We start from the raw sequence: 25,921 nt of genomic DNA on the forward strand, positions 1-25,921 counted from the left end.
GATTGGCAGGCGCCAACTCCTCCTTGATCCCTGAGCCATAGGAATAACGGAGACTGACTTACAACCTTCTAGTCCCGCCCTCCAGAGCGGCTGGCCTATGAAAAGGCCCGCGTTTCTTTTTTGGCGAGGCTGCTCTAGCCACGCCCCTCTAAAAGAGCGATTAGGCGAGGGAGGAGAGCAGCCAATGAGAGGGAGAGTCGGCTCCGCCTCACGGCGGTGATTGGCATCCAGGTGGGCCTTTGCGAGTGGAGGAGGAGGAAGAGGAGGTCGCCGCGGCTCGGGCCGGCCGCCGCCGAGTGCGAGGCTGGATGGATCTGTTCGGGGACCTTCCCGAGGCGGCCCCTTCGGCAGCTGAGGAGGCGGCGGCAGGTAAGCGCCGCGGGCGCCCTTCGGGGCCTGGACTCCGCCGTCCGCTTGGGGGGAAAGGAGCCTTCGGCTGTCGGCCGCAGGAGCCGGGCTGGAGCTTAGCCGCCCGCCCGCCCTCCTTCCCTTCCCGGAGCCTTGAATTCGCCTCATTTCTTGGCGGGGAAGGGAAGGCGCCGTCTGCCCTCGGGGCCACCTGCGCAGCCATGGTCCCTTCCAAGAGCGGCCAAGGCCCCAGGTGGGTGCGTGCACGGGCTGTGTTGTTTTTTTCATGCCCAGGATTAGCCCCGCTTTGCTAAACACGGTGCAGCACGCATGCGCGTGTGAACTCGTACACGGATGCACGCGTCGCGTATTGACACCGGGATGCGCGCACGCGCGTCCTTTTCTTGGGTGAAAGCCCTAGCGCGCACTCACACACACACGCATGGGTAACGGCTTCCGAGGTACTGTAATTGTTGCTGCTGCTGCTGCTTCCTTGACTTTCCAGTACTGTATTGTTTTGACTGTTAGCTGCTTAGGAAGGGAGGAGGAGCAACTGATTCTGCCCCCAGGAGATTTACACTTTGAATGATTATTTTTTTTAAAAGAAAGAAAGAAGTCGTCAATCTGTCCCTTGTGGTCACATGTTCTCTAATTGATATCTGTTGCTGTGTCTCTTTATTTTTTAGGGAAGGAAGGGCAGAAAGGAATTTTGCTTTTTGATGAACTTCCGTCAGTCAGCAGCACTGACTTTGGTATGATTCTTGTATACATCATGTCTTTCACTGACTAGCGTGGTCATCTCCTTTTTCTCCTTTTGTTTTGTAGTTAGGCCTTTATGTAGTGATGTGCCCTCCTTATGCCTCAGGGGAAGACTAGCAGGCACTCTTAATCCTCTTCTTGTATGTAACTTGCTTTGAGGAAAGCAGGACACCATTGCTCCTTGACTAATGTTTTTCTTTATGGCAGTTCTTCAAGCCATATGTACACTTTGTCCCAGCCCCAACTTACTACATGTACGTCGAAACTCCATCACAAAGTGGTGGGCCTTTACTCCTGAGCAAGAAGTTGTGTTTATTATATATTAATGTGCATTCATTACTTGCTGTGTAAAATGTCTCCAAGTGACTTTCAGTTGTAAAAAAACACATACAAATACATAAGTTAAAACATAAAAAAGAATAAAACAGCTATTTACTCAAAAGTGCTCATATTATAGAAAAAAACAAATCCTACCCTGGCCCACTAAAAGCTTGAACACCACAACACACTAGGGCAGGGCCTTTGATCCTCCAGATGTTGCTGAACTACATCTTCTGTGAGCCCCAGACAGATGGTGGGCATTTTAGTTCAGTAATGCCTGGAGGCTAAAGGTTTCCCAAAATGTGGGTAGGGTATCATCGTATATGGTCCCAACTAACAACCAAATGCCTGAGTAAACAGGAACATTTTTGACTGGCACTTAAAAGTGAATAATGGTGGATATAGTTGCTGCTTCTGGCTGGGGGAGTTCTCTGACTCAAGGTGCCTGTAGGATTGGGAAGATGCTGTGCTGATGTCCCAATTGTGATTTACCCCTTGGCTGAACCCTCTTTGTTTAGCATGGGTGCCATTCCTGTATCACAGGGCCTTGACCATCCAAGCCTGCATTTGTAATGTGTAGCTACATTCCTAAGTTTACTTTTGTTCTTCAGCTTGCTACACAAGCAGCATTTGTACATCGCACCCAGGTTTACCTGATTACAGAGACATTGCTGATAATACAAAGGCTGGTTGCTGTAGAATAGACATTTTAGCTTGGCAGTTCTGTTTTATAGATTGTGTGTTCTTTATGAAACTATCTGAGAAATCTGTTTGCTCTGGGACCTGGATTCTGGACACACGTTTCCTTGTGTTTTAGGAACCGGAGGTTCTTTGCTTTTTGACGACCTCCCGCCTGCCAGCAGCGGAAACTCAGGTGAGCAGTAGTCTCAAGATTTCTGTTTTGCTGTTGATTGCACTGCTGTAATAGGATCACACCTGAGAATGAAACATTCTTGAGTGCTTCAGAAGTTGGTTAACTGAAGGGCTTCATCAAATGGTCACAGGTGAACATTTTCAGGCTCAAAAATAGTGGTTTGAAGGAGGTGGATTGTTCCCTCCACACCACACCCTCTTTGTCTCTTCAGCTCTTGTGTGCTGGCTGTTCACTTCCCGGCTGGCAACTGCTTTAGTATCTTTTATTGCTGTTAATACTAGAGCTTCCTCTAGCTAGGATTATATAAAGGAGAAATCAAGGGTGGTGTAGCCAGTATTACAGCATAATTACAGCATAATTTGGCCCATCTCATCTGGCTGCATAATCCCAGCCAGTAAGGGATTGTGTACTCTGTCACAGTATCACTTGAGTAAATGACTCGGATAAATAAAATAACTGACCAACATTTTGTTCCTCAGCTTCACATCCTGCAGAGCAAGTTTCTCTTCCCGTGAGCCATGGAAAGGGAGAGAAGAGGAAATCCATGGAGGGAGAGAAGAATGGGAGTGAAGAACTTGTGGAAAAGAAAGTTTGTAAAGGTTTTCAGACACTCTGAAGCCACATATTTTCTATTCTACTGCTGCCTTAAATTAGGGCAAAAGTGAGATTGTTTCCTGTTGTGATCATTTTTAGGAATGAGCAGGGGAGGAGTATAAGATGCTCATGAACAAATGTCTCACCTCTGCAGGGTTTCCTGCTTTTAAGGGTATTCTTGTTTCCTTGCAGACACTATTGTGTCTATTATATCGGTAAGCCATGTTTCCTCCAAGGAGCGAAGGACAATGTATGTGTCTGTTACTCCCTCTTCTCCTCAGAACAACTTTGTGAGAGAGGCTGGTGTTGGTAGCTTTTTCATGACAATTCTGGGTTGCTTTTCAAGCAGCTCAGTCCTCAATGTGGCTCACAATAACAAGGTGCTATGCACAATTCAAAACAAGAATTGCCTAATAAGATGAACGAGGATCTGAAGACAGGCCTGTGTCCATGTTTCTTTATCCACTGCCATGCAAGCTTTTTTTCTTGGTGCTCTTTGCAACATGGCCTAACTGCTGCCATGCCATTCAGCCTCGGTTTGTTTCCTCGTTTGCCTCGGGTAGGAGGCTTCTTATCCAAGCTAACCTAGAGTGTAGAAGCAAAAACATCTTTCGATCTCCCAACTGAATTGTGATGTGGCAACAGTGGCATGACGTGAGTCACATCTGCTTCTGTTCACATCAACTGCATTTGTAGAAATCCCAGAGGTGTACCATGTTGACGTCTTCTCTGGTGCACCTGATCAAGCTGTAGCTGTGCAGTCTAGCGCTGTGGTGGCTAACACAGTAATGCCACAAGGTTTAAAAATTAAGAATATTCAGTGGGTTCTAACCCCAGTTGAACAGCTTTTTTCTATTAGAGTGTATTCTGCCAGCAGATTCTTTATGAATGTGAATACAACTTGGGAATGTTCCTACATTGCCTTGAATGGTGCTTTCATTCTTTTGTTTTATTTGCATTGCTAGTGTACTCTTAATTGGTGTGTTCTATTCTATAATGTTGCTGTCTAGTAGTCTAGTTAAAGCTTTACATGTAGTTTGTTACCAAGAGGTTTTCAGAATGATACTGTCTTAAGCAAAATGGCCACTTAATGGGATGTTGTGCAAAAGGGAGCTCAAGGATTGAATCCTGTGTGTATCTTTTGCTTTCTTTTTAGATTCTGCAGGTCTCCTTGGTCTGAAGGGCTACGTGGCAGAGAGGAAGGGAGAGCGAGAAGAGATGCAGGATGCCCATGTCATTCTGAATGATATCACAGAAGAGTGCAGCCCCCTCCCCTCTCAGATGTGAGTATTATATTTGCATATGATCATATTGACTGTTGTGTGTGTGTCCTAGTCCTACTTTGTGCTGAATAGCCTGTTTTGCCATATGGGGACAATAATTTTAAAGTTGCTTTCCAGTTGATTTGGTGTCTGGAAATAGTGTTTTCCTTTTTGAAATGTGTTATGCTAGCAATGGTTATTAGACATAATATCTATGTAATAAATTAGCTCTGGTGTTGGAGATGGCATGCCTTTGAGTGTCACACTGGCATAAGAGTGCTGTTGTACTTAGGTCTTGTTTCTGGGCTCCTAGAAAACATTTGGTTGGCCATTGTGGGCACAGAATGCTAGACTAAATGGGCAGTTGGTATGACTCGGTGTGATTCTTCTGTTCCTATTGAACACACACATTCACACCTCAATGCACCTTTCTTTACAGATGTAATTCTGGTAGACACAGCAGAAAATTGGGCCCAAGTTATCCTAAAAGAGCACGTCAGATATATGCTTTCCATCCTTTTTATTCTGTATTCTTCTAAAGAGGCAAGATCTCAAACTGTGTAACTGTTAAGATTCTACCAGTGGCATTGGAAAACCTAGGATCTGGGTCCTTGTTGATACTGGGGGCTGCTTCACACATTGACAAATTCATAATTTAAAGAGAAATGTGAAACCTTTACATAGGCAATCCATGTCGGGAATGGTAATCCCTGACCATTGGCCATGCTGGCTGGGGCTGATGTTGGGAGTCAAACAGCGTCTGTTAAACACCAGATTGCCTATCCTTGTGGTACATGGATGAGGGAAGGCTGTGCTTTTTGCAGATCCGCTAGTGATGCAAGCTCAGCACATTGTCAGTTTCTTGGCCACTTCCAGAGAGTGGGGTCAATCTTGTCTTCCTTTACAGTACCCGTGTCTCATACTTTGCTGTCTTTGATGGCCACGGAGGAGTTCGAGCTTCAAAGTATGCAGCACAGAATCTGCATCAAAACCTGATCAGGAAATTCCCTAAAGGTAAAAATGGGGGTTGGGGAGTGCAGTGTGTGTGCAATATCATTCTCTGGGGTTTCCTGCTTCCTGAGCAGTAGTTTTAAAGCTGTGTAGCTGCTGCTGCTGCTGCTGCACGTTGGTGAGGCTTGCTCAGAAGAAACTATGTGCTTGTTTGGGTGCACAATGCCCAGTAATTTTATCAGCTGCGCTGGCACCCAGTCTGTTTCTGAACCCAATTAAAACTCCTGGTTTCAATTATTTGTCTTCCTTAAAATTGTATCCTGCCTTTATTCCACCTTGAAAGCCAAGCTGGCACACATGTGACTGCAGGGTGGCCTCTCACTCAGGCATTAGACAGGCCCAGGCCTGCTGAGCCTCAGCACAGTGTCCCTTCACACCATCGTCCTGGGGTCCTGTTTAAGCTCTAAAGAAATTGGAGCCAGGCTATCTGAAGGAGTGCCTTCTCTAATATATATTTAACCAAACTATGACATTGCCTACAGATGTCCTTTTCTGCAGTCCTGTCCTGTGCCAAGTGAAGGATGGTGGGTAACCTCTAGGGGGACATCCTTCCTTGCAGGGACACCCCAGTTGCAAAGTGCCCTCCCTGAATGGCTAATCTGAATTGCAGGTTTTCATTTATTTCATAAAATTTATACACCGCTTGATTGTAAAGAAAAGGAAAAAACAACAACCCTCAAAGCAGTTTACAAAAGGATAAAACCACAAAATCAGGAAAAAAATTGAGTATCTTACAACATACAAGAAGTTAAAATACTAAAACAGATTAAAGTTTTAAGCATCTGGGTAGGCTTGGACAAACAGGAATGTTTTTAGCAGACACTGGAAATTAGTATTTTAGTCATAATACATTCTGTAAGCAACATTTCAGGTAATCCTGAGCAAGAATTTTGATTTGTCTAGCACAGAATATGTTTTGAGGGAAGTAGCTAATCACTTCTTTCGTGTTCATAACAGGAGATGTGCCCAGTGTTGAGAAAACAATAAGAAGATGCCTTCTGGACACCTTCAAATACACCGATGAGGAGTTTCTCAGGCAGGCTTCCAGCCAGTAAGTGTAAACTTTCCAAGTATATAGGCCAGGCATAGGCAAACTCGGCCCTCCAGCTATTTTGGGACTACAATTCCCATCATCCCTGACCACTGGTCCTGTTAGCTAGGGCTCATGGGAGTTCTAGGCCAAAAACATCTGGAGGGCCGAGTTTGCCTATGCCTGATATAGGCATTGTGTTAAGCATATTTGGGGCTGTATCACTTCAGAAAAGATGTTTGCATATTTCCCCTTGTCAGATGTTCCCTACAGATGAGAAAGAAAGTTGTCAAGTAGCGTTAAAACAAAGCCACCTTCATAACCCTCCCCCCTTTTTGCAGAGCCAGTGTGGTATAGTGGTTAAAGTGTCAGACTAGGACCTGGGTTCAGATCCTGACACACTTCCACTCACCTAAGGCCGGTCACTGTCTCTCAGCCAAACATACCTCACAGGGTTGTGGGGATTAATTGAGGCAGTGAGAACCATTTATGCCACCTTGAGCACCTTGGCAAAAAAAAAAGTGTGCTATAAATGCAATAAATAAATAATAATTTGATAACTATTTTTCCATTACAGGAGTCTTTGTGGGTGAGTTTATACATACTCAATTGTACACTCCTCCATGTGAACTCAACCATTTCAAAATGCAAGGGGGGGCTATAGCACAGGTGTGTTCTTAAACTTGTGAGTGGTCCATTAATCCCCCCTCTTTTTTGCATTGGGCTATCAGTCTCCATAATTGTGCAGCATGACTCTTGGAACAATTTGGAACTTGCTTGAACTCACGTTTTTGTTTCCACTTTCTTGTCCTTACAGGAAACCTGCCTGGAAGGATGGCTCCACAGCAACCTGTGTGCTGGTGATTGATAATACTTTGTATATTGCCAACCTGGGAGACAGCAGAGTAAGCAGCACTAGAAGTTGTGGGTCCAGTTTCAATGCATTTTTCTTGTTACTGAGTGAGGCTAATCTTTTCAGTTCCACCCAAATATGCTATAGCAGCTGTACCTTAGCACTGTCATTACCTTGCAATGTGTCCACCAAATTTAGTTGTTGGGAGGAAATGTGCTTTGGAACAGCTCTGTGATCCATTGGATTTTCTTTGTGAACTCTAGATGGCGTTACAGACTCAGTGGTGGTGTCTTCCATCAATTTTTAAGATGTTCTCAGCTCAAGCCAATTTCAGGTCCTGGCCATTTTGTGTTTTAAATTTGTTGTTAGCCGCCCTGAGCCCGGTTTTCTGAACCGGGAAGGGCAGGGTAGAAATAAATTATTATTATTATTATTATTATTATTATTATTATTATTATTATGGCTGGAGGCATGCAGTAGAGTGACACTGCTTAGAAATTGTTGAAGTGTTTGCTCAGTGGAAAGTTGTATCCTATAATGCCCCAAGCAGAGACTTGCAATCCTTGCTACTTGCTCATGAGGGTTCTTCTGTCAGTGCAGGCGCTTCTGTGTCGCTACAATGAAGAAAGTCAGAAACATACAGCCTTAAGTCTCAGTAAAGAACATAACCCAACTCAATACGATGAGCGGATGAGGATCCAAAAGGCTGGAGGGAATGTCAGGTAACATGTTTCTCTTCTCTTCATCCAATAGCCCTTCAGCAACATTTGGGGTTTTTAGCTGCAACCGCCCCCTCCGGCCGCCCAATGTAAATGCTCATTTGAACTGTGGAAAATTCTTATTAACTGTTAGCTGTAGACTATGTGAGTTGGCTTTTTTATTTTGTTAGAAGCCATCATTTAACTACCTATGTGGATAAATGTTAATAATTGAAATATGTTAGTATTTTCCTAGCTATATAGAGCAGTGTTTCCCAAACGTTTTTGGGCAACGGCACACCTGTTTACCGGAAAAAAATCTCGCGGCACACCACCATTAAAGCCCCGCCCCGTGACGTCAGCGCGCAGCGTCACGCCGGGAGGGACGCACAAAAGTGAACGTTTTTTCCCTTCCCCTTGCCGGGGTGGGAGGAGGCAGCAGAGCGAGGGACTGAGGGACGGCGGCAGCTGAGGCGGCGGCGGCTGTTGTGGTGGTGGCGGCGATAGCGGGCGGAGGAGGAGCCGTCGCCGGGAGTTGCTGCTGCTGCTGTTGCTGCTGCTGCCCGGACATGCCGGCCTCCTCCTCCTCCGCTGTCGCGCACGCTGCCCCGCCGCTCGGCACCACCACCGCGGAGCCGCCCCCGGCTCGACGCGGATCCTCGCCGCCCGACTCGCCCGCCTCCCTCCCACGGCACACCAGCCGGTGTCTCACGGCACACTAGTGTGCCGCGGAACACCGGTTGGGAAACACTGATATAGAGTATGAATATGAACTGGTACTGTATTTATTGATGGAGTGTATAAATAATGTGACTCTGTAAAAATGTCAATGCATCTGACCTTGTGAGCAAACAGGGCCCTTTAACTGCTGGCCGGATAGCTTTAATCCAGCTGCTCAGATGCCAAACTCTCTTCTTAATGACACAGGTGCTGCTGTGACTTTGAAAATATTGTTGCCATGTGGTGTAAGGAGCTGCCTTCTAACTAGTTCAGCCAGTGGTACATAGAGCCAAGTGCTGTTGCTCTCTGAAAGGCAATAGCTTTCCAGGTTCTCAAGCAGTTCTCAGCTCTTGCTTCCTGAGATCCCTTGAAATAGTGGCTGGGAACAGGGAGATGACAGGGTTGAATGTAGCTCCTTATACTTGAAAAGCCTGCACATGTTGCCACTTGGTCTCCTAACGAAAATTTTTTCTTGAATTTCTCAGAAAAAGTCCTGCAAGGGCATATGGGAGTGTGCCATACTGAACAAGTTCAGCTAACTTTTAAGTGAATGCATAACTAGGGCAGGTGTTCAGATCATATTAACAAATTACCATTCAAGTGCCAATTTGTGATCAAAACATACTGCTTTCTCTTTTGAGTTCTATAATTATATGGTAAAGTTGCAAAAGGAATTGTGTAGACTACTTGTGAAGCATCTAGCTAGAGTCTGTAGTAAACTGGATTCACCTTGGTCCCAAATACTTCTAGCCCAGAAGTGGGGAACCCTTGGCCCTCCAGGTGCTGCTGGAATATCTCTCCCATCTTCTCTGAACGTTGGCAATGCTGCATGGGGCTGCTGGGAGTTGAGCTGGCAACAACACCTGCAGGGCCACAGGTTCCCATCCCTGTTCTAGCCTGACAACTTTGGGGATTAAACCCAGTGGCATGCTGAAATAGGCTCTCTCTCCCCACTTTTGTAGGGAAGGACGTGTCTTGGGTGTCCTGGAAGTCTCTCGCTCCATTGGGGATGGGCAGTACAAGCGCTTTGGGGTCATCTCTGTTCCAGATGTCAAGCGCTGCCAGCTTACACACAACGACAGGTAAAACCTGACACAAGTACGCAAATGCAGAGAATACAAGTGGGGTGTCTTTAGAATAAACCGTTAAATTACTCCTTGTGTTCTGTTTTGTTTCTAGGTCCTAATCCCCCCTCCCCCCATAAAACTTATCACCAATTGCTCTTCCAGGTTTATCCTCTTGGCTTGTGATGGTCTCTTCAAAGTCTTCTCACCAGATGAAGCTGTGAACTTCATTATGTCTTGTTTGGAGGTAAGGGGAAGATAGGCTTGAGTGAGAAGAGACAGGGCTGCTTGTTAGGAAAGGAATGTGGAAGAGGAGCTACACTCACTCTTGTTCTTTGGGTGGCATGTAAGACATCCACTTGATGGGTTGCGTGCCCTGATTCAACCAAGCAAGGACCATGTAAACTTTAATATATGTCTAGTTGCTGTTTCAGGTGGGAAGGGGGCAGAAGAGAGATGGTCCCTCTGTCCCCATGTCAGCAGGTGGCAGGGGGGCTTGTGGCGAGTTATAAAAAGCACCAAAACATTCCTTTCAGATGACAGTGCAAGTAGCTAATTGCAAGACTGAGTAGAGGCCCTTTTTTGAGTGTTTCTGTTCAAATGAGATGAGGTTGTTTGCTGTGAAGGAAAGAGCCCCTTCACTGATGACTTCCCAGCCGTGGAATGCCTTCCCCCAGAAGAACTTTATTGACGTCTATGTTGTGGCCTTTTCAGAGCTAGCTGAAGACATTTACACACACACACAGCTTTCTAGTTCTAAAGCCACATTTTTAGTGCTTAATAGATACTTGGCACTACTGTATCCTCGGCTGCCGATTTTACTTTTATTACAATACTTTTTTTTAAAAAAAAGTGTTTCTAACTTTATGTCCATGTTTGTACTTTATAGTTGTGGGTGTTGAAAAGTCCCTGTACCTCCCAAATATTTTTTTGTGAACGAATGATATACAAACATTGTAAATAATTAGAAGTTACTCTGGGAATGAGAGACATGGGCATTGAGGTGCTCTCGGCAAATTAAGTGAAAAGAAACTACCCCGCATTTGTGTATTCTGCTTCCCAACAGGACAAAACGATTCCCACGAGAGATGCCAAATCAGCTGCTGATGCCCGGTATGAAGCAGCCTGTAACAGGCTGGCCAACAAGGCTGTGCAGCGAGGCTCTGCAGATAACGTCACAGTTGTGGTGGTCCGGATTGAGCAGTGATGCAGAGAATAGGTGCAAGTGAGGTCCTTAGCAGCATGCCGTGGATTTAATGGAACAAGTTAGTGTGCCTGTGAGTGTGTATGTGTGTATGTAGGGTTTCGGTTGTGTTTCTGCCCCCGAATGCTCTTATTTGTAAATAAAAGGGTTTTTTTTTCTAACTGTTCAAGTTGGTTCATTGTTTCATAGAATCACAATTGGATGGAATGGGGCCGTCTAATCCACCGAGCGAACTTCTTAGATAAAATAATGTACAGTTGATGCTCATAGTGCTTGACTTCCACAAGGCACCTTGTTTTTTGTATTCCAGCACCTTAAGCGCAAAATACATGCATTTTGTGTTGGTTACGTAGAGGAAGGAAATGATGTATTGATCTTCATGAGTTAAAAGATGCTCCAGAGTTCAAAACAGTTCAGTACAGCTTGAGAGAACTAACTATGCATTCATAGTTGCCTTTCAGGAATTTCCCTTTCAGGCAGTTGTAATAATCCATCTGGAGTTTTAAAGTGCGGCTGTTAATTTTGCATGGAAATTGCTAAAAGAGGATCACACAGGAAAAATTTTGGGGTGTGATCTCACACCAGAACCCACTGGATTGCTCTCTGCATCTCTTTAAAGGGGATACTCTTGCTGTTGGCAAAAGGTAGGTATCAAAAGCTAAACTTGAAAGGATGATGAAAAGCTGGTATGTACCTTGGTTGGCACCTGTCAATAGAAAGTAAAGGTTGTGCACACTTGTACCAGTATACTCACTCCTGAGTAAATTGGAATACACCAGGCTCTTCGTAGTAAAATCTACATCTGGTATATGATCAGATGAGGATAGAAAAGTAAGCCACACTTTTGTGATGCTGAGACTTGTATGTGACGTTTTTGGGAGGAGGGGTCTAATATTTTTCATAGCAAATAAGGGCTATGTCATTATGAGTTTAAAAGGTTGCAGTTTGCAAAAGATGAAACAGGAACTCTGGGAGGGTTTTAAAGCTGCTTTATAACTGCATCTACATAACTTGAGGCTTTAACACTGAGTCACTGGCCCTTGAATGAGCTGACTCTGGGCAAGCGATGGCACACACTCCTATGCAAGTCGCCACTTGATGTTTTCAGTCAAGTGGTGAGCATGTTTGAGTTCAGTCACCAGATGTCCTCTGTGATCTTGGATCTGTTGTCTTAAACAGTTCATAGCGGTTGCTTTAGCAAAAGAAGCCAATTAATACAAGGGAAAGCATATATTTTTTAATTAGAAACTGTCTTGAAAGCAATCCATTATAATTTACAGAAAGTACACCATGGTGCAACAGTTTGTGTCAGTGCATGCACATACACTCAGCCAATCAGAACGAAAGATAAACAGACGTCTGAGAATGCAAGAACAGCTCTAAAACTAAGGGTGTGTGGTACGTGTGACCTCCAGCACAATTCTGTATTGCAAGTCTATGAAAAAACACCACTTTTTCTCTTACAGCCTTGGTTATTTTGTATATTCCTTCTCTAAGTAAATAAAATGCATTTAACAGCAAGTGCATAAATATATTTCTTAATATAGTGCAATAAATAGACGCTTCAGTGGGAAGGCTAATGCTGATTGTGCTGCAGGGCAGGGCACCACCTTGGCCTTATCAGGCCGTGTGGCATTTCCAAAGTGGAAACGGGTGGGTGTATACAGTTTACTGAGAATTTGCCTTTTCTGAAATCTAACAACTTAATATTTGGCTGCCCAGAATCCTTTTCAGTATGCTCTGCCTCTTAAGAATTTTTTTGGCTTTGAGGGAAATAAACTTTCCCTGTTCCTTATTCTTCGAGAGGAAAAAGGAATGAAGGGCAAGGGGAGAACAGCTTATTTGTCAGTGTTACTCTATATTAAAACTAATCCTTGCATGTAGGTATCAAGAACTCCTCCTTGCCTTGCTAGATTTCTTGATGCAGTCAGTTTTTCCACAGCACTATGTACTGACTGAAACATGGCTTTCTGCATTCTGAACTGTCCTGTTTTAAACTGATCTATTTAAACTGATCTTGTAAGAAATTATCAAAGAAACAAATCTTGTTGAAGCAGAAGTGGTACTCCCTTATGAAAATTTCCACGATGACTTGCAGGGACTGATTATATAAAATAGAGCAGCTGGGGCAACCTGTTACACAAGTAACTTCTCAGGCTAAAATAGATAAGGGTATGTGTTCATCCCACACACTTAAAAACCCCCACACAGGAGCAGTTCTAATGCCTGCCTACGTGCCTAAGGTTACAATAATAGTAGAAGAGGGTGGTGCTGCATTCACAATTCTTGGATATCGTACTTTAGGGTGTACACAGCCTCAGAGAAAATAAGGACAGTTACTAAGAAATGGAAATAACCATCTCTTCCCTCGTCACGTAGTTAGGTTCAAAATAAGTGGCACTAAAGCTGGGCACTCTGTCCATTGGGCTTCATTCTAAATGGACAGTGCAATCTAATTGACCTAAGGCAATAGAAAGCCTCTGGCTAACAGTGGACTCAATAAATAGCCTACCATCTCTTCTCTTTCTTTTTAAAACCCTGCTCTAAATATGGTAGCCAGTCTACCCACCGTTAATTGAAAGTTAGCAATGGATATTGGGCACTATGCAGCACAAAGCAATAGGCAAATTCTGCTTGTGGTTGAGGAAGTCACCAGGCAGGCAGAAAATCAACAAAAGTTAGCACTTTTAACTTAGAAGACTTATGAACCAATGAGATAGTAAAAGATATTCCAAGAAATACATAATCCTTTGCTAAGGCTTTTCTGTTGAGCACCAAACAGCATGTATGCTTCCATGAAGAACCTAGTTTTTGAGAGCCACTGCAAACAGATTGCATAATTTTAAGCATCAAACAACAGACATTCAGGAATAGGAGGAACTTCTAGGTGAGTTGCATCAACCCTGTTAACACTTGATGCTTCCTTTTATAAGTTGGTTCAGCATCCTTTTAATCTGTTTTACTAGATGCTGGGCCATTTTTCTCAAATCCAATTCTTCACCTTGGTATGTTTAACCAGTAAACAGCAGTGGAGGTTTGCTAGCTTTGCATCAACAGCTATTGTGCTTTGTTCTGGTGCTTACCAGCTCCAGGCACTTAAGATTGAGAGAAATGTAGCAGAGGGGCTGATGAAAAAAGCAAGGTTTCACCTTCAGAATAGTTGGCTGTGTGCCAATCAAATGCCCAAGAGGACAGCACCAAAGTCAGACCCACTTCGAACAGTGAGAGAGGATCCTGTTGCATTGTCTACAAAAACTGAAGCATACTGGCCAGCCTGGAACAGATAAAGATAAAGGTGGATAAGCAAAGCAAGATGGTGCCATCCCTATGATTGTTCAGATGTGCCTATGCTACCTTTTAAAGAGGCTGCATACTTTGCTTGTAGCAAATTGTTTTATAATTTCATGCTAAAGGCCTCCAGTTACTCAACAGCTATAGGAAAGCCTGTGTTTAATAGCTGTCGCCTGCATTTTTTATTCAGGAGAGAACAAAATGCAGGTGTTTTGCCAGATTTGTGTCTCTAAGCACTGCTGGTTATGACAACATGTTACAACTTTCCTTCATGGCTTTTACTCACCTGCAGGAATAGAATTCCATGGATTGAAATTGTGAAATGTTCGTTGTTTCTGTCCAACCTGCTCACTGTTTCCAGAGAACTGAAAGCAAGAGACACTTCATTAACATGAACAATCCTAGAAAATAACAGCATAGGCTGTCCACCACTTTGAGAATGGTGGATGCACTGGAAAGAGTTAGGTTTGGATGTGGGTGAGTGGGTCTGAATCCTCATTCATCAGTGTTCACTGTGTATCATTTGGACTAGTTCAGGAGTGCGGCCAGATCCTTCATCCTACCCTGGACCAACTTTAACACCTGTCAAAGTTCTAAGAGGTTCATTGTAATCCAGTGAGACCCTCTGAAGTCAGCTTGCAGGTATAGTTTGGATTCAGACCTCCTCTGCAGGCAGTTACTAGTTGCTTAGCACATAACCAGCCCAATAAGTTTGCTTGGAGAGTAAGAATATATATGAAAATCTGCATATTCAGCCTTGAAGGTAGGTCAAGAAGGAAGTTGCTATTTCCTCATTCATAGGCTGCCTTATACCCCAGGCTTACAACAGAGTTGAAATTAAATGTGAATTTCATATGGTAAAACAGAAAGCAGGAGCATGTAGCAGAGTGGAAATGAATTGGAACTGAAATAAATTCTAGCTGGCTGCTTTCCTAAACAATACTATTTCTACTCCACACACTCACATGTTCTGTCGGCAGAGGGACTCAACGCAGATCAGCAAGCGCAGGCGTTCGCGGGTGCGGGGCTGGTTCTTCTTTAGCTGAACCTCTGGAACTGCAAAAGGCAGCAACTAGTCAGCAACTTGCTGCTGCGCTGGAATCCTTGACCCCAGCAGCTGGAGGCTATCTGACAGTGTCTAAAAGGCCTGCCCAAGGTTCAGAGCTTCACTGAACTTTGCTCTGTTCAATATGCAACCTTTATGTTGCTATTCATCTTGCCTCAGAGAATGCTCAGCTGAAATCAGACATCCACTTGAAACTGATAAGCAAATTCCAACACTAACATTACACTGAAAAGTCAACTTTTAATGTAATTACTAAGGATGCTTACAGAGGACTGCTACGTTTCTCCTTGAATTCAAGGGTTCGTCATTACCCAAGATGTTTACAGAACTGGAGTTGATAACGTCAAACTCCATAGTGCTTCCAGATTCTTATTTCTAGAATGTGCACTTTTCTTTTAAAACATTGGTAAGAGAGTGGGGTGGGGATAATTAACTGCCAGCTCCAAGTTGCTTAGCATTTCTATCTTCTTGAACCCAACACAGTATTGCTTTAAGTTAAACACTTACCAATATGCAATGTGGCAGTGAAGATGTAGTATCCACTGAAAGGTGCTATGTATTGTCCATTGTTAAGGTTTAGCCCTAGGCCCCGGTGGAACATCTCTTCTTTTTTAGGCTACGCACAACAAAAACAACAAAAGGATTATGAAGCAGGGGAGAAAATTGTTCCAGCTTTCCCTGTGGTGCATGGAAGTAGAGCACTGAAAAAGGCCCTTCAAGAACCAAGGTTCAGACATTCATAAAAGGGAAAAGGGACCGAATGTGGATCACTTGTGAACATAAGATATTTCTCCATCAATGGTGGCAGCTTCCAGAGTTTTTATTGTGTATCTAAACATTTTTTCCAGGGACAACTTAAATTCTGGAAAACCAGGTTTAAATTATTTAGATCATCAGTTGCAGAACACACTCTAATACCCTTAGAAATCAGGAGTTTGGGGGTGGTTTTAAAACAGGATTTATAGGGTTGGTTGTCTTGTTAGGGATACTGAAGCAAAAACTACCTTCCCTTTTGCTGACATTTGTAAGAAGAAAGGACACCAAGCTACTCACTATGTAATAGAACTGAAGCTCTTGCAATGACCGCCGTTCAATTGAAATGTTTCTCCGGGTCCGACAGTGGAAAGCTGCTTGCACTCGCCCATGCTCCCTGCTTTCTAGAAGTGGTCCACTAATCTGGGCCAGAAAGTTATCTTCTCCTCTGGACCTGTCGTCGTCGTCTTCTTGGCAGTTGTCACAGGCTTTCTGACTGATCCTTTCCCGTTCCCTGATCACACCTGAGGAGCCAAAACACAAAGCCCTCTTACTGAGGTGGGCTCACTCATGTTCTCTGCAAGTCCAAACCTGCACCTACTTGCTTTCAAACACAAGAAGGCCACACTAGTCAATATGCCTATAGCCATCTTAACACAGGAAGTCCCAAGCCAACCCCAAAACTTTGTGAATCCCTATTATTTTAGACAGCTGGCTCGTTGGAATGTATGTTCACCTGTTTCTCGAGCAGTAAAAATACTGGACTTAAGAGTCTGCAGGATCAGACCAGAGTCCAACATTCTGTTCTCACAGTGGCCAGCTAGATGCCCAAGGGAAACTCACAGGCAGGATCAGCAGTCTTCCCATGTGATTTCCAACAAGTGGTTCTCACAGACACTTTTTCCCACCAGCATCAGATGTAGTACATAGCTATCATGGCCAGTGATAACTGTTAGGCAAATTCATGGAAGTTAAGGCCCTTTTAAAGCAACCTCCATGGGTGGCTATCACTACATCTTTGTGGTAACAAATCCCACAGAGTGGAAATCTTTGCTAGGATCATGGTGACTGTAGCTCAGACCCATGGGTGGGGAAGGGAAAACGTGACTACTGCTAGGCCACATCTTCTCCTTAGTGTCTAGTGCGTGACATCCTCAGTCGGCTCCCCTTCATTGACTTGCTTAGTGGTGAATCTTGAGCATGGTGATGTTATGGCAGAATCCAATTGGGATTGCAAGGGTGGAGATACGGGGGGGGGGGCAATCTAGATGTTGGACTCCAACTCACAGGTAGCATGACCAGTGGGCCAGGGCACAGCCCCCAGGGAGCCCCAGAAGAGCTGAGGCAGCATCGGGGCCAGGGGATGAGTCGTTGGACAGCAAAGGGGAGCACAAGATTCTACACCCTCCTCCCTCCCCAGGGGCTGGGGGATCACCAGGATACAAGCTATGAGGAGAAGGAGAGCCAATGTGGTGTAGTGCTTAAGAGCGGTAGGCTTGTAATCTGGTGAACTGGGTTCGCGTCTCCGCTCCTCCACATGCAGACTACTTGGGCTAGTCACACTTCTTTGAAGTCTCTCAGGCCCACTCACCTCACAGAGTGTTTGTTGTGGGGGAGGAAGGGAAAGGAGATTGTTAGCCACTTTGAGACTCCTTTGGGTAGTGATAAAGAGGGATATCAAATCCAAACACTTCTTCTACTACTACCACTGCCCCAGCCCCGAAGGCCCAGCGCAGACGTGGCTTGGCTTACCTTGCCTCCCCACAGGAACCTGTAGTGGGGGGCGCCTGGTTGTGCCCTATCAGACATGTATGCCCAGGGCCATGGCCCCCTGCCCAACCACCTCCATGCGTCACCTCTGAGTTTCCCTACCAGCTTTGGCTGGAGAAGATGCAAGGTTGAAGTTACTGAAGGGTCTTAGAGGCCTGTGTAATAGCAGAATTCTTGGAGGAATTCCTGTATATGAAAACCAGTATCCTAGAACAGAAGGTCCACTTGGAATTTGCATTCCAGTGTGACATTATGTGCCAGCACATAATGGCTGCCATGGGCAGCAAAAGAAGGGGAGCTGGTAATCTATACTGGTGATATGTACCATCAAACACACAAAACACTGACTGAATCTGAATTCTAACAGCAGAAAAGTGGCATGGATTGTACTCCTCTTAGAACCGCACCCTTGGATAACATTTAATGCTGTATTGTTTTTAACACTCAACTGGAAGCCACCCAGAGTGGCTGGGGAAACTCAGCCAGATGGGTGGGGTATAAATAATAAATTATTATTATTGGATTAATATTCTTGACCTTGCCAACAGCCACACTTTTAATTGCAAGTTTAATCATGTTTGTGGTTTAAAGAAATTCAAAGCCGGAGCAAATAACCCAACAACAGAGAATCATAGAACTGTAGAGTTGGCAGGGACCCTAAGGGTCATCTAGTCCAACCCCCTGCCAAGCAGGGATCTAATATCATATTTTAAGTGTATCTTAGAGTAGAACTCCAAAAGTAAAGTCTCCATCAAAACCCAGAAGGTACATTAAGACAACAATAATGTCAAATAAAATCACCTATTATTAAGAGCCCAATTCATTATTCTGTGCCTAAGGCAAACAAGTACAGTGGTACCTCGGGTTAAGAACTTAATTCATTCTGGAGGTCCGTTCTTAACCTGAAACTGTTCTTAACCTGAAGCACCACTTTAGCTAATGGGGCCTCCCGCTGCTGCCGTACGATTTCTGTTCTCATCCTGAAGCAAAGTTCTTAACCCGAGGTACTATTCCTGGGTTAGCGGAGTCTGTAACCTGAAGCGTCTGTAACCTGAGGTACCACTGTATGTTTGCTTGGAGAGCAACAACCTCCATACCTTTAAGCAGCAATCTGAATTCTCTCAGCAGCTCCTCCTGGGTGATTAAGGCTCCAGGGGGTCCTGGTGGGCCAGGGGGTCCTGGAATGCCAAACTGGAACCAAAAGAAATACAGGACAGTATTTTAGATCCATATTTATCCACATCAACCACCAAACCTATTGTCTGTTTAGCTATCACCAACTCTCAGTCTCTGGGCTCCTAAAGGCTTCTTCTGTTTGTTTGATGTGCTCTTGCTTCAAGGTGCTTTACTTAATTGCCTGAAAGGGGCTCCAGTACTAGGAGGGAAGAGAAAGGTCCTTTTCACTTGCAAAGGTTCACATGGGAAGATATCAACATCAACATGACTCCCTCTCCCCAAACCATTCATGAAATAAATATTCACCTTCTATTTACTTTACTGGTATTGCATTTTAATCCCACCTTTCCTCCAAAGTGTTCACATATGGTTCTCTCTGCCCGCCGTTTTATCCTCAAAACAACCCTGTGGAGTATGCTAGGTAGAAAGACCGTTTCTGACCCAAGGTCACCTAATGACTGACTGGGGATCATTTCTCAGGTCCTGATCCAACACTCTAACCAACACAAAACACAACACAACACAACACAACACACATTGTACATTTATATTCTGCCTTTCTTCTCTCATGCAACCAAAGGTGGTGTATATGTTGTTCCCACACACTCCTCATATCCCTGTCAGACCATACTCTAGGAACTTGTATGCTGAAAATCCTATGACTGGGATTTGGTGAAACACTATTACTAGAGGGAGCATTCTTTCTTTCACAAGGTTTTCATTTCTGTGCAGCAATTTCTCTGTGTCTCTTAAAGTAGCCATGAACCACTGCTTGGGGGGGGGCGACTTTAAATTGCCTTGGTTAAATTTAGGGAGGCTCAAACAGTTAGGAAGGCTCAGAATGTCAATCTGAGGACATGTTCACATTACCACCTTACAGTGCAGTGAAGGGTTCTTTTTTTGGGGGGGTTACCCACAGTCCCCCCTCTCACCAACTGTACACATCAGCACAGTTTCATTAGTGTCAGATTCGTTTCTGTAGTTTCCCCCCATGCAAAGGTGTTTACACCCTGACTGGAGATGAATTAGGAACAGCTTAAGATTTCAATCAGAATGAGCCTGGTTTGAGAAACAACTCATCAAACAGTGGTATTTTATGCATATCCATTTTGGATAATGTCATGTGAACACTGATTAAATAGCTGCGCTGGAAACACAGTGAGTGCATAGCAGACATGAAAACAGAGTATGAAAACAGTCTCAGAATCCCTTATCGGAACAGACTTTGAAGACAAGTGAATCAAGATGAGGACACTGTTAATGTTTGTTACCTTGAACTTTTTGGCTTTATTTTTGCTTCTTTTTTTATTGTTCACCCCGTTGTTCATAAGAAGCATCCAAGCAGCCCGGGATTCATCCCTGCGAATCTTTCCTGCAGCAGTTTCCTTTATGCAATGAGAAGTAAAAGAAAAGGCATGTGAAAGGCAGAGACAACCAGGAACACACACACACACACACACACACACACACACACACACACACCCAAAAACATATGTTGAGGATTATCTTTGCTCAGCATCTTCATAAGGTCTGCTGTGTCAATCATGCTTCTTTCAGTCTACATCAGAGATGGGGAACCTTTTACAGCCACATTTCTTCATGGGGGCTGAACACCAGCACTGAAAGTAGGCAGGGCAGGGGCATCCTACAGGATCTCCCCCTCCCTCCTACAACACAAACCCCTACACACACTCCATCATCTGCCTTATTTGCCATGAGTCGGTTTACTGCTGAAGGTGCCTATAGAACGCTGAATGTTACATTATTTTGCAGCAAGAATACTTTGCCAGATGTTTTTGTGCTGGCAGATGCCCTCGGTCTTTGCAAATGCCCTTGCTTAATTGATTTAATCAGTTCCCTAGGAAAGGGAATGGTTGGGAGATGGCCAGGGAGGGTCTGGGTAACATGTTAAGAAGTGCATGCTGCTGTCATGCTTGACTATATGATTTCCATATTAACAAGTGCAGATGTCTTGGGTGTTTCTCTCATGCCAGAGGAAATAGCTCCATTTCAAAACATCTTTGAATCATAGAATTGTAGAGTTAGAAGCGACTCCAAGGTGAATATGCAGAATTGGACAAATTAACAGGGAAAATCAGATATACTAAAGATCAAAAGTTTATACAGGACTGGGGGAAATTTGTGGGTTATCTGGAGAATAACTGTGCTGTAAATACAACGCTAGTGGGGTTTAAAGAGGCACTGTAAAGAATTAATAAGTATTGTCTATTAGAAATAATGAAGGAAGGGAGGAACAAATGGCAATATGAAAGAATGGAATGTGTACTAAAGATATAACTACGAATGATTGTCAGTAACGTTGAAGGAAGTCTAAAATGGATAAGATTTGTTGTAATATGGACAAAATGTATAACCAGTTGGAATTCAATAAAATTTTAAAATGCAAAAAAAAAGAAGAAGAAGCGACTCCAAGGCTCATCTAGTCTGACCCCCCCATAATGCCACTAGCATTCTTTGCTAGTAGAATTCAATGTAATTCCAAGAATTCACCTATCTTCTATAGTTGGTCTACTGTGATTGCTGTGAAGCAAGGATGCATAGGAGCCAACTTCTAGGGGCCAACATCTCTTCGGCCCCCTAATAAAATATTTGAGGGGCCAGGGCCCCAAAGTTGATGGGCATTGCCATTCAAATGATGTGTGTAGGCTGCGCCTTGTGATTGATTATGCAGGGTGGAGCTTACCTGCCCCCCAGTATATTATTCAAGTTGGCACCCCTGCAAGGATGGCTAGATAACTTGCAGTTCTCCATATGTTGTTGGACTTCTAACTCCTCAGCAAGCATGGCCAATTGTCAGAGGATGATGGGACTTGTAGTCTAGCAACAGATGAAAGGCCACAGATTCCCCGTCTCTGCTGTAGACTAAGACCAGTCAAAGTGGAGCATCTCCATGTTGCAGGACGAGGGGGCAGTTAGGAAAGAGTTAGCACCCTCTCTCCTTTCGGCTCAAGGGTTGCTATCCCTTGATCTGTTCATCTGAACAATCTAGAGAAAGGAGTGGTATTTCAAAGTGTTACTGCTAGCTGGAAAATGGGCAAAGTGTTCTTCCTTTACTCAGTGAAAGATAAGCATGTGGGCATACTAGGGCCACAACTTTTTAAAACAGAAGTATTTTAACCCACATTGAAATGGCAACACACATAAAACAGAAGTAAAATGGATTGTGGCTATACATACCTAGTTCCACTGAGCTCGGTGGGAACTATTCCCAAGTAACTACCTGCACATAGGATCACATAGGAGTAGACTATTTGCAAAAGAAGGAGACATACATTCACACTTGCCTGTGCAAATATTCCCCTATATGAAGTTGCAAAGCAAAACCTACTCTTTCCTACTTGGGCACAACTTCCTTTTCTCCGTTCTCTACCCTACCCCCATTTTTAGCCCTTGTGGGCTAAATTCAAAGGGGAAGGTTTACTTCAATTAAGGCATGGGTTAAAGACACCCCAAATAGTGAGCTGAGAGTAGCATTTGTCCTTACCGGATCATTGGATGATGACAAGGGAGGGCTGCTTGTTTTTTGTCCTGCAAGAGAGTCATTCCATCCCGATTTCTTCTCCTGACTCCTTCTGTTTCCATGTTTTTCGGTTTCCATAGAGCTGGCACAAAAAGTCATTGCTAGCAGCCCCATGGCTAGTAATCGAAGTGGACAGCTGGAAAGGAGGGGTCCAGCCATCTTCCGGCACACAAGCACGCTGGTAGTTTCTATAGAGACAGACTCCTGGATTTAGGCCTTGGCAAAAGCTCCTCAAGAAGAACAGGGCAAAGATGAAGCTGCGGACCTTCAGATGGGCAGCGGTCGATATTCCTGGGGGGGATTCCAGAAAGGAAGAAAGGGAGTGCAGGAAGAAATTATCCACTCTCTTTCCAGCAATGCCTGGCTTGTTTACTTTTTCAGGGCAGACCCAATCAAGACTTGTCAGGCTTCTTCAATTAAATAATAAATAATAATAACAGAAAAAAGATAAAAAGAAAAGTAAACACTATGGTACCCACACACCTCACCAAGTCAAGGCCCTGGAGTTTCCAGTGGATTTATCAATTGCCTCTTTTTGGAGGGGCAGAAAAAATGTCATGGGGTGGTCCCCTACAATTTAGAAAGCTTTAAGTCAAGGGACTCGGGGGACTATTTATCCTTCGACTGAAAAGCTCCAACCAAATGACACAGGGCAATTTCCTGGGTCTTCTGTTGGCCAAAACTCTCCTATCAAGGCTGCAGAAGTCCTGCGGTTCTCTCGGCTGGGGGCTCTGGCTGCCTGGGGGGCAGCTGGCTCGCCCTCTTCGCAACACCCCCTCCAGTGCCCTCTCCGAGACGCCTCGGACTGCTGCCCCTCCGTCCCCCTCGCCCCTCTAAAGGTCCCCGCTGCTTTCCCTTCCTTTAAAGAGCTTGAATTCCCCGCCTCGCAGAAGTTGCCGCCTCTGTCCACTTTAGGCGAGGGTTTAGAGGGCCACCTACGGGCAGCAATCGCCAACTACAACAACCGGAGGCTCGCTGAGCTCGCGTTGTAATTCAAATGCCGGAGGGGCGGGAGGAGGAAGCAGGAATTCTTCCATTTCTTCCATAGGAAGCGTCTGCTCAGGGAGAGGCTGGGGGGAGATACAGATTAATTATTGGAGTTCGGCAACACCTGGGGAGCCAGAGGTTCCAGTCCTGCGCCACCTCCATTTTTATGCTCGCTAATGTTAATTATTTTGATTCGTCCTTCCATTTATTTAGCTGGTGCATTTATATCCCAGCTTTTCTCCAAGGAGCTTAAGGTGGCATACATGGCTCCCCCCTCCCCCCATTTTATCACAACAACTTTACAAGGTTGGTTAGACTGTGACTAGAGAGCAGGGATTTGAACCCTGCTCTCCCAGGTCCTAGTCCAACACTCTAACCACTACACCATGTTGGCTGTCATTATTGGAGCCCAATACCTGAAGGACGCTGGAGGATGGGTCTATAACCTCCTTTACACACTTGTACCCATCCGCCACCACATCTATTTTTATGTTCCCTAATGTTGACAGTCGCCTTTTATTCAAATTCTATTGGGGGGGGGCAGTACATGTGAAATTATTTTATGGTGTACATATCATCATCATATTTATATCCCATATCTTGCCTCCATTCCCAAGACATCATATGCCAACATTTAAAATCCATAGAGGGAATATAGGCAATACAGCTAAACAACAAAAACAAAACAGCAAATAAAAGCAATAAAAATAGCAACAGCAAAATACGATAAAAACAGCAAAAGCAACAGCTGACGCTTCATGTTCTTTCACTCTCTCTTTGTGAGGTACCACATTTTCGCAGCACTTAAAGAAACAACTTTTTGTTGCCTAGTGAATGGAGGAGTTCCATACCACACAAAAACCAAAATGCTCTGATACCCACAGCATTTAGAAGGAAGGATTCTTAGGGTCGTCCCCAGACTGTTGTTATTTTGCAGGAAGGACTCGATTGCATGCCAAAACAAGGGTGAATTTCCATTGCCAAATGACCTCCCTGTAAACAAATCTGGATGAATGCTCAATGACGAGCAGAAGTCAGATTAACCTCCACATAAGGTTTGGCCAAGCAAATCTGGTTGAATGCTCAATAAACAGGTCAACTGGAGGAGCTTTGAGTTTTAAGGCTGTTGTGGAAATATATTTCTGCTAATGTTAAACAAGAAGAACGTTGTATGGTTGTGTCTCAGTTAAACACAAATGCAAAATGGCTAGTAAAAAAAGAACAATTCTCTGCAGGTATCACCAAAGCAATTTTGTTTATGTGCGTGGAATGACACAAAGCCCTAATTCATTATGCTGAGGGGGCCCAAAGGGGTGGAGAAGGAAGGTTATATCACAATTCTTTCTCCATGTCTGGTACATATATATATTAGAAACATTAATCATAACAAAAGAGTTGCCAGCAGATCAAATTGGTTTAGACCTTCAATAAATGCACATATAGTGATATCTCTAAAACATAAGCTAGAGAATGGAATGATGAAAGTCTACAGAGGAATCTTCTGCTTTGGTTCAAATGCTCATGGAAACATGAAGTGATCTCCTCTGTAGAGCCATACTCAGAGGAATACCCACTGAAACAATGGACTTACGCACCATTGATTTCAATGGGCCTGCTCTAAGTATAGTTTAGGCCATACTTGCACCAAAGCATGACAATACCACTTTAAACAGTCATGGCTTCAGGGTAGACCCACCCATGATGTGGGGTGAGGCAACTCCCGCAGGCAGCAGAAGCCCCTGAGACAGTGCCCCCACCGGTGCCCCGCCCACCTGCCACTGGCGGAGAAATGGAGCTGGCATTGGCACCAACTTCCTGTGATGTCTTGCCCAAATCTCATGAGATCACACAGAGTGTGAGAAGTCTTGTGAGATTTCCAGGGAGATAATGCTGGCAGTGGCAGGTGAGTGGCTGAGGTGGTGCAGCAAAGTGGCAGAAGAGGGCAGCACTTCCTGTTTTGCCTCAAGCAATGAAATGGTATGCACTGCCGCTGCATGACTTCCCCCAAAGGATTCTGGGAGCTGTAATTTGTTAAGGTTCTCCAAACAACTCCCAGCACCCTTGTCATTCCTCCGCTGCTTTGTGCCGTGTACGAACCCAGCTACTGTGATGTTTGAACGGGACCATACATTCAAAAACCTCAGTCACCAGTGAGATTTCTGGCTGAGTGGGGATTTGCAGCCAGGACTTCCAAGTCCAGCGCTCTGTCTACTTCACCACATTTACCTGCCACGCTTAGGTGAGTGTTCTAAAGTAAACGATGGATGTACAGGACTGTTTTGCCTGGGGTGTCAGCTCCCCATTCTTTTAGGGTCAGGTTTTAGTGAAATTCTGGGAATTTACTGACGGGATATAGATGTAGAACTACCATGAAGAAGGGAAGGGGGGAGAGGAGAAACGAAATCAACTCTCCTCTCCACGCTTGTGTGAAATCTGCGCTTCATACTTGAGCTCTCATGTCATTCCCTGGCCCCCTGTTCCCAGCAGAGTGATGCAACCAAGCTGTTTCTCTCGCTCTCGCTCTCCTTTTCCTTGAAGGGAAGGACTACACAGATGAAGTCATGGGAATGAAAACTCCAACTGCTCCTGAAAACAAATG

The 25,921-nt window shown here is 44.5% G+C and overlaps 2 protein-coding genes across 2 annotated transcripts; one reads left to right on the top strand and one right to left on the bottom strand.

The window, feature by feature from the left end:
* The first annotated feature begins 202 nt into the window (after window positions 1–202).
* ILKAP (ILK associated serine/threonine phosphatase) lies at window positions 203–10,894 on the top strand. The gene is made up of 12 exons (XM_082221889.1): window positions 203–369; window positions 1,035–1,100; window positions 2,246–2,302; window positions 2,782–2,901; window positions 4,053–4,179; window positions 5,066–5,172; window positions 6,127–6,220; window positions 7,017–7,104; window positions 7,653–7,774; window positions 9,433–9,552; window positions 9,700–9,781; window positions 10,601–10,894. Exons 1-12 carry the CDS (start codon window positions 309–311, stop codon window positions 10,739–10,741), a joined length of 1,185 nt encoding a protein of 394 aa, XP_082078015.1. The 5' UTR covers window positions 203–308; the 3' UTR covers window positions 10,742–10,894.
* A 1,059-nt stretch (window positions 10,895–11,953) lies between these two features.
* ERFE (erythroferrone) lies at window positions 11,954–23,268 on the bottom strand. The gene is made up of 8 exons (XM_082221925.1): window positions 22,300–23,268; window positions 20,066–20,179; window positions 18,716–18,809; window positions 16,149–16,372; window positions 15,603–15,711; window positions 14,995–15,085; window positions 14,316–14,394; window positions 11,954–14,012 (listed from the first exon to the last, which is right to left on the bottom strand). The coding sequence occupies exons 1-8, from the start codon at window positions 22,492–22,494 to the stop codon at window positions 13,914–13,916; spliced, it is 1,005 nt and encodes a 334-aa protein (XP_082078051.1). The 5' UTR covers window positions 22,495–23,268; the 3' UTR covers window positions 11,954–13,913.
* Window positions 23,269–25,921: the final 2,653 nt, after the last annotated feature.

The sequence above is a fragment of the Podarcis vaucheri genome (assembly GCF_965113315.1).
Source record: "Podarcis vaucheri genome assembly, chromosome: 5".
NCBI lineage: Eukaryota > Metazoa > Chordata > Lepidosauria > Squamata > Lacertidae > Podarcis > Podarcis vaucheri.